This window comes from Auxenochlorella protothecoides, assembly GCF_000733215.1.
Source record: "Auxenochlorella protothecoides strain 0710 unplaced genomic scaffold scaffold100, whole genome shotgun sequence".
Taxonomy (NCBI): Eukaryota; Viridiplantae; Chlorophyta; class Trebouxiophyceae; order Chlorellales; family Chlorellaceae; genus Auxenochlorella; species Auxenochlorella protothecoides.
Genome location: NW_011934322.1, coordinates 29,034 through 37,357, shown reverse-complemented (window position 1 = coordinate 37,357; position 8,324 = coordinate 29,034). Strand labels below are relative to the sequence as shown.

The window sequence follows — 8,324 nt, the reverse complement described above, 5'->3', positions numbered from 1 at the left end:
TACTCGGGGTCTTGTCCTGGAACATACCTCCTCGTTTAGGTGATATACAGCAGTCCACGTTGTAGGGTCTGACCCGTCCCCACAACATTATGGTGTCGGAAACAAGTTCATATCTTGGCCCCAGGGCTCCAAGCCCTCCTCACAAGATCGTGAAAACACCCCGGCGAGAGTACGCGACCAACACGGTCATGCCGGAAGACGGCGCAGACCCGGCGCCTGACACGGCGCCTGCAGCCAAACAGCCACCCACCTCGGTGCCCACGGCGACCCCGAGGCCGGACCCGGCGCTCCCCGCGTCCCGGCGCCGAGCGCCGTGGACCCCTTGAGGGTGCTGGCAGAGCTCCTGGCTGACCGCCAGGCCGCCCGCGAGCGAGATGCGGAGCTTTACGAGTCGCTCCGAGCTCTGGCCCTCCGGGCCACAGGCCAGGGGGGCTACATCACCCCTAAGCCGGCCATCGTGGACATCTTCCGGGAGAAGGACCCGCAGGAGTCTCCCATCTGCTGGTTTGAGCGGATGGAGGCCCACCTCGACTTCCATGACGAGGTGGATGAGAAGCGGCGCCTGTACGTCATCACGAGCAACCTGCGGGGCTCCGAGGGGAGCTGGGCGCGAGCGTTGATCAGGGGGCCCACCCCCGCCGTCACGACGACAGAGGAGCTCCGGCAGCGGTTCTACCGACACTTCGGGCCCTTTGCGGGGCGCGCTCCCCGGCGCGAGGACCTCTGGGCGGTACGCTAGTCGAAGGCCGGCAACGTCGCCGACTACGCTCGTGAGCACCGCTTCCTCGCCGTGCAGATCGAGGGTCTCGTCGACGACGAGCTCCGGGCATCCTTCCGCGCTGGGCTCCACCCGCGCCTGCGCAACAAGGAGGCGGTGCGCGATGCCACGACTTATGACGCGGTGGTAGAGGCGGCTGGCTGGGCGGAGGCATCGGCGGGGGCGCTGCTGCCGGCACCCCGGCCAGCCCGCGAACGCGGGCAGACGCGTCCCTGGTCCAACAGGGCCAGCGGTGGCGCGCCTGCCCCGCGCGGCGCGGCGACGGGCTCGGCGTCCACCGGCCACTGCCCCGCGCGCCCCAGCCCGGCTGCCTCGCACACCTCGGGCGTGACGACTTCCGCGGCGCCATCCTGCCCCAACTGTGGCGACAGGGGCCATCGCGGCAACGACTGCCCGTAGTGGCGTGGGAGCCAGGCCAACTCGGCCGTGCGTGGAGCGCGCGATGGAGGTGCGCCGGTGTTGTTGCCTCGCCCTGCCCCTGCTCGCGTCGGCGCAGCCGTCCCCAAGCCCGCGCGCCACCCCCACCAGGCTCTCACAGCGAAGGCGAGGATTGGGAGCAGTGAGTTCACCGCGCTGCTCGACAGCGGCACGCAGCTCTGCCTGCTGGACGCTGCGATCGCGGCAAAGCTGCGGCTGGTCCTGACGCCGGTACGGCGGCAGCTGCTGCTGGCCTGCGGCGACCAGCGCGTGTGCGCCGAATGGGAGGCGCGCGGCGTGGAGGTGGAGATCCGCGGTCGCACCTGGCCGTTGGACTTTTTGGTTGTTCCCATGTCTGGCGTGGCTGCCTCCCTCGGCATGCCCTGGCTCTGTAACGCCAAGCCACTCATCGACTGGGAGAAGCGAGACTGGAAGTACCCCCCAGGAAGGGGAGGGACGAAGAGGGCGGCGCCCGCGCCGGTCACTGACCCGGCGCCGCCGCCGCCCCGGGAGGAGGTGGAGGTCAAGCTGGCGTCCGCGCGCTGTGCTGCCCAAGCATGCGCGGATGGCCGGGTGTCGCTGGTGGTCGTGCGGGCGGTGCAGGAGGATGGCGAGGCCCAGACGGTGGGCCTGGAGGACCCTCGCATCGCCCAGCTGGTGGACGAGTACACCGACCTCTTTCCAGCAGAGCTTCCGACGGAGCTGCCGCCCAAGCGCGGCATCGAGCACACCATCGAGCTGAAGGAGGGGACTCTACCCATCGCACGCGCGCCCTACAGGACCGCGCCGCCGGCGGCGCACGCCGTTCGGGCGCAAGTGGAGGAGATGACGCGGCAGGGGCTGATCCGGCCGTCCACGTCCCCCTGGGCGTCGCCGGTGCTGCTGGTGGGCAAGAAGGATGGGTCGCAGCGGATGTGCATCGACTACCTTGCACGGACCAAGGCCACCATCAAGAATCGGTACCCGCTGCCGCGGGCCGATGACCTGATGGACAGGCTTGCCGGCGCCCGCGTCTTCTCCAAGCCGGACCTGCGCAGCGGCTACCATCAGGTCCGGGTGGCGGAGCAGGACATCCCCAAGACCGCGTTCACCACACGCCACGGGCTGTTTGAATTTGCGGTGCTGCCCTTTGGCCTCTGCAGCGCACCCGCCACCTTCATGCGCGGCATCAACGACGCCATGCGGGACTACACCGACAAGTATGTCGTCGCTTACCTGGACGACATCCTGGTCTACTCCCCCGACATGGAGACCCATCTGACGCACCTGCGCGCGGTGCTGGACGCGCTGCAAGACAACCGCCTCTACGCCAACCCCAAAAAGTGCGTCTTCGCCCAGCCCAGCGTCAGCTTCCTGGGCCACGTCATCAGCGCCGATGGCACCCGCATGGAGGAGGACAAGCTGCGCGCAGTTTGGGACTGACCTGAACCCTGCAACATCAAGGCGCTGCGCGGCTTCCTGAGACTTACCAACTGCTACCGCCGCTTCGTCAGACACTACGCGCGTTTGGCGCACCCCCTGACCGAGCTGCTCAAGGACAACGCCCCTTGGAACTGGGGCAAGCTGGAGCAGGAGGCCTTTGCAGGACTGCGCGACTGTTTGCTGTCCGTGCCCATTGTCGCCTGTTCAGACTTCTCAAGGGACTTCACCATCATGTGCGATGCCTCCGACTACGCCATCGGCGCCATGCTCTGCCAACATGACGACGCAGGCAACCTGAGGGTCATCGCCTACGAGTCCTGGAAGCTGCGGCCGGCGGAGTGCAACTATCCCGCGCACGAGAAGGAACTGCTGGGCATGATCCACGCCCTGACCAAGTGGAGGCACTACGTGCTGGGCAGCAAGGTCAACGTGAAGACCGACAACCGCGCCCTGCAATTCCTGCAGAGCCACCAGCAGCTGTCCAGCCGCCAGGCCCGCTGGCTTGACTTCATCGCCGAGCTTGATCTACACATCGACCACATCCCCGGCACCAGCAACGGCGTAGCAGATGCCCTGAGCCGACATCCGCTGCGCGTGGCCGGCACTCGCCTCGTCCTCACATCAGAGCCCATGCGCGACCGGCTGCGCCGAGCCGCCGCCGAAGACGCGGCCGTCGCTGAGCTCAACGCAACCCTGGACGGAGGGCCCGTCGACGGCTACAGCAAGCGGGACGGTCTCGTGTACAAGTACCACCCCAAGGGTTACCGGCTCCTCATCCCGGCAGATCTCACACTCCAACAATAGTTGCTGCAGGAGGTGCACCACAGCGTGGGCCACGGTGGACAGCGACGCACCCTGGCGGCCATGCAACGCACCTACATCTGGCACGGCATGGACACAGACATCAAGCTCTTCGTCTGCACCTGCGACGCGTGTCAGCGGAACAAGCCGCGCCAGGGCCCAGGCCCGGACTGCTGCAGCCCCTGCCTACGCCAGACTACCCTTGGCAGCACATGACCCTGGACCTCGTCACTGGCCTCCCGATTATGCCCCGCGGACACAACGCCGTCGTCGTCTTCGTGGACCGCTATTCCAAACTGGTGCACTACGTGCCCACCACCAAGACCGTCACCGCCAGCCAGCTCGCAGAGGTATTCATCGACCGCGTCTACAAGCATCACGGCCTGCCCAGCGTCATCATCAGCGACCGCGACCCGCGCTTCAATGGCAAATTTTGGAGACAACTGTTTGGCGCCCTGAAGACAGAACTGCGCATGAGCACGGCCAACCATCCCGAGACGGACGGTCAAACTGAGCGCGCCAACCGCACCCTGGAAGAGATCCTCCGTGGCCTGGTGGACCCCTGTGAGACCGACTGGGACATACACCTTCCGGCGGCGGAGTTTGCGGCCAACTCCGCCATCAGCGCCGCCACGGGGGCCAGCCCCTTCCAGACGTTGTATGGCTTCACGCCGCCGGCCCCCGCCCAGCTGGTCTCCCACTACCCAGCCGTTCTGGGCGCCACTACGGCACCGGCTCGCGCCGCGGAATTCCAAGCTACGCAGACGCGCATGCGGGAGACCATGGCCAAGTACAACCAGCGCATGGCTGCACAAGCCAACCGCTCGCGCCAGGACCACGAATTCAAGGTGGGCGACCGCGTCCTTCTCAGCAGCGCCCACCTCCGCATTGCGACCCCCAATAGTCGCAAGCTGGCGGCTCCCTTCGTCGGACCTTTCACCATCCTGGACATGCGCAACAAGGGCGCTGCTCGCCTGGACCTCCCCGCCGACATGCGCGTCAACCCGGTGGTCAACGTGAGCCACCTCAAGGCCTACAACTACAACTCACACGGGCGTCCTCCACCCCTGTACATTGATGGAGACGAGGAGACGTACGAAGTCGAGAGCATTCTGGCCCGCAAGCCTGCTGGCCAAGAGCATCAGTACCTCTTCAAGTGGCGCGGCTACCCAGAGGACGAAGCTACCTGGGAACCGCTCCGCAACCTGGCCCACCTGCCCATGTTGCATGAGTTCCTTGCACAGCAGCACGAGGACGTGCCTGCTTCTTAGGGTGGGGGAGGGTGTTTGTTGTGGGGTACTCCTGCCTTCCTCTGTTCCCTCTCTCCTATCCCAACGCCTACGTGCCTCGGCCGTCCCAAGGCACCTCAACCTACATCACCTGTCTCCCAGAGGAGATCGGGGACAGTTGTAAGAACTCTATCTCAGAAAGTACGACATCTGTTCCCATCACGGAGGCATATCGCCTGCCCCGCAACAGCCAACATGCTCATGCTGACCAAGATTTTTTTTGCGAATGCACTTCGCGTCCCACAGCTTTTGGTGGGCCACCTGCTTCCCCTCTTATTCCCCTCTTTCCCCAATGGTTTGCCATTTAAAGCAACCAAGTGTGCCAGCCTGATCTTGGGAAGTAGCTGTTTGCAACCGGCGCGAGTCCGGCAGGGGTGTGGTGAGGAGATTCGGCGTGTCAAAAATGTCTCTTAAAGAAGGCACCCCCCTAGCCGCCAGTTCGAACTGTATCATAAAAATCACCCAGCACACGTATCAGAGGGATACGAACCAAATCGATGGGTTGGACGGCGTCATAAATTGTACAGAGACAAGGCACTTCCTGCTTGGAATACTTTTGTGTGTGTAGTAGTGGTTGGGACGAGGGGAAAGGGGGGGGGGGGCAAAGTCTTGCCACCTGCACACAGCCAAATCGAACTGTGACCAAATGAGTAATGATTGTACAGCCATGTTGATGCCTGTGAATGAACTTTACCGCCCCTTTCGACACCAATGTGGAGGCTCGAGCCAGTGAACGCCGTACAAACGTTGCCCTTGGGATCCAAACATTTTCTTTCGCGTTCTGCTCGCCCCGAGGGGCAGGGTGCAGTTTGATCGATACGCCCCTCCTAACCCTCCTATTGCGGCACGAATAGGGTTCAGTAGTCCGTCTCGATAATATACAGAAGATTTGACGGGCCAAAAGCTAGCATTCGCGAAGCTTCAGTTTGGAACGCTTAAAAACGTAGGATAACCTTGGCATAGGAACTCGTAGACAGAGTCCATTCCCAGGGCGCGCGGCGAGTCCTCCCCCCTTTCCTACTCACCTATCCAAGTGCGGGGAGGTCGCAGAATTAACCTGCGCTGCTTGCAGAGGTGGTCAACACCGCTTCCTTCTCCTCGGGAACCAACAGAACTCAGCTTATTTGGCATGAGGTTTATCACATCCATGCAGGCCACCTGTGTATTGAGGAGCTGAGGGGCCAGGAAATAGAGAGCAGCGGGTGGGTGGTCTGCAAGCGATCCCCAGCATGCAGACAGTGCACCCTCTGCGTGCACCTGCGCCATTTGTGTGTGATGCGGGGTACATCGGAAAGACCCGGAGGCCCAACCTCTGTGCGCGAGCCGAGCAAACGGGTGAGAGAGGGAGCTCGGTGTCGGGGTTTTGGGGGGGGTCTTGGCCATTCCCGATCTGACGGGTCTGCGGCATCCTCGGACAGGCAGGAGTCATCTCCAACTGCAGCAGTTCAAGGTTCAGATGTATAATACTGCTGCGGGCTCGCAGCAGGATCATCATTCCCTCCCGCCCACCATCCTATGCACACCCGGCTCTTCTGCAGGAGGGGGACCACGCCAGCGTCGCTCCGGGCCCTCCACTCGCGTGCGGCTGAGGGGCAACGGCACCGATCACCTGGGATCCTCCCTCACCCTCCCCGGGACGGGGGCGAGTTTCCCGGGCCCACCAGGCACTGAGGGCCCCCCGCTGCGTGTGCTCCCCATCGGCGGCCTGGGGGAGATTGGCATGAACTGCATGCTCATTGGCGTGGGGGACCGCTACATCCTCCTGGATGCTGGCCTCATGTTTCCCGAGTGAGCGGCTTGGCTCGTCGTGTGGAGTCGTGGTGTTTGTACCGGGCTGTGCGGGACTTGCCCCTGTAGTCGAGGGTTCACTCCATCCCAAAGGCATCGTGATGGGAGCTGCCGCCCACTCGAGGCCCTCAGCCCTGAACCGACGCCATCAGGTCCATTAGTTCATCCCTCCCCTCCATGGAAACGTCTTAACACTGTCCCGTCCCCCCCCCCCTTTCCCCCAGCGTGACCGACCTGGGCATGGCCAAGCTTCTCCCCGACACCTCCTTCCTGGCCAAGTGGAAGGACAAGATTGAAGCGGTGTTCATCACTCATGGGCACGAGGACCACATTGGCGCCCTGCCCTGGGTCATCCCTGCCCTGGACCCCAACACCCCCATCTTTGCCCCCGGCTTCCCCATGCGCCTCGTGGAAAGGAGGCTCAAGGTGGGGCTGACTTGAGGGGGGGAAGGGGCTTGTTCGTGGGCGCTGTGCACAGAAGAGCAGCCCGCCGGCCGTGTTTCAGGTGCCATTCTGCAGATCACGCGATGGTTGTCCATGCAGAAAGCTCCCCCCCCCCCCGAACCTTTCGCAGGAGTACAAGCTGTGGAACCCGGCGCGCGCACACACCGTGGCCATCCGCCGCCCTTTCCAGTGCGGCCCCTTCCAGGCCGAGGCCTTCCGCGTCACGCACTCCATCCCCGACTGTTGCGGCCTGGTGCTGCGGTGCGACGCTGGCACCATCGTGCACAGCGGGGACTGGAAGATCGACGAGACGCCCATCGACGGCGAGTGCTTCGACCGTGACTTCTTCGAGCAGCTGGGTGAGGAGACAGGCTGAGCGTGCTGACGAGAGGAGGCGTGTGGGTGGGGGCGAGCCACGCTGCGTGCGGGCCGGAAGCCTTCCTCCCATCACCCTCCCGGACGTGCCCCGGCCGACAGCGTTACGCCTCCCCTCCCCAACCAACATCCCCCCAGGGAAGGAGGGCGTGACGCTGTTCATGTCTGACTCCACCAACGTGCTGTCGGCGGGGAGAACCCAGAGCGAGGCGGTGGTGGAGAAGGCGCTGATGGAGCGCATGCTGGACCATGAGAACAAGGGCCGCATCATCACCACCCAGTTTGCCTCCAACCTGCACAGGTGTGGGCGGGCGGTTGGGCACGGGCTTGGGCCCTCATGCCACCTGCTGGCAGTCTTCGAGTGTCCTTGCACACGAGCAACCCCCCCCTTCTTCCCCTCCTCGCACCCATCGCCCTCCCTCCCCGATCGTCCCAGGCTGACGAGCGTGAAGAGGGCTGCGGACGCCGCGGGGCGCCGCATCTGCTTCGTGGGGCAGGCCCTGCACACGTACCTGGAGGCCGCACATCAGGAGGGGCGCGCCCCCCTGGACCCCGGCCTGCTGGTCTCCCACACGCAGGCGGAGGAGTGGGACCCCTCCAAGCTGGTCATCGTGACCACGGGGAGCCAGGGCGAGCCCCGCGCAGCGCTGTCCAAGGCGGCGGCGAAGGCCAGCCCCCTGCTGCAGCTGCGTCGCGAGGACCTTTTGCTCTACTCAGCCAAGGTCATCCCGGGCAATGATCAGAAGGTGGGAGCGTGTTGCGTGTCTTGGCGTGGGGGGCTTGGGGTTGGGTTAAGAACGTAGGAGGGTCCTGACGGGAGCGCCATCTCGGCGATGGGCCGAGGTGTAGGCCAGACTGGGCGCCCAGCTGCGATCCTCATACCTCTCCTGGGCACGGCTTCCCCTCGGCACACCGCAAGCAGCTGTGCCGTGCCACTGCGCCTGCTTCCTGTGTCTCGGCAGGCGTGACTCGGCCGTCTCCTGGCAGCCCATGGCTGCCTTTTACCTCCC

General features: G+C 64.5%; 1 protein-coding gene across 1 annotated transcript in view; it reads left to right on the top strand.

Moving 5' to 3' along the window:
- Window positions 1-5,936: 5,936 nt before the first annotated feature.
- The window catches only part of F751_0264 (Ribonuclease J), a gene marked incomplete at both ends in the record, with an annotated part of 3,268 nt that continues 880 nt past the window's right edge, over window positions 5,937-8,324 (top strand). The window contains 6 exons of the mRNA XM_011402042.1: window positions 5,937-6,042; window positions 6,246-6,495; window positions 6,720-6,921; window positions 7,070-7,298; window positions 7,453-7,615; window positions 7,751-8,060. Of these exons, the coding sequence (XP_011400344.1) occupies window positions 5,937-6,042; window positions 6,246-6,495; window positions 6,720-6,921; window positions 7,070-7,298; window positions 7,453-7,615; window positions 7,751-8,060 (1,260 nt within the window). The remainder of the gene's footprint in view (window positions 6,043-6,245; window positions 6,496-6,719; window positions 6,922-7,069; window positions 7,299-7,452; window positions 7,616-7,750; window positions 8,061-8,324) is intronic.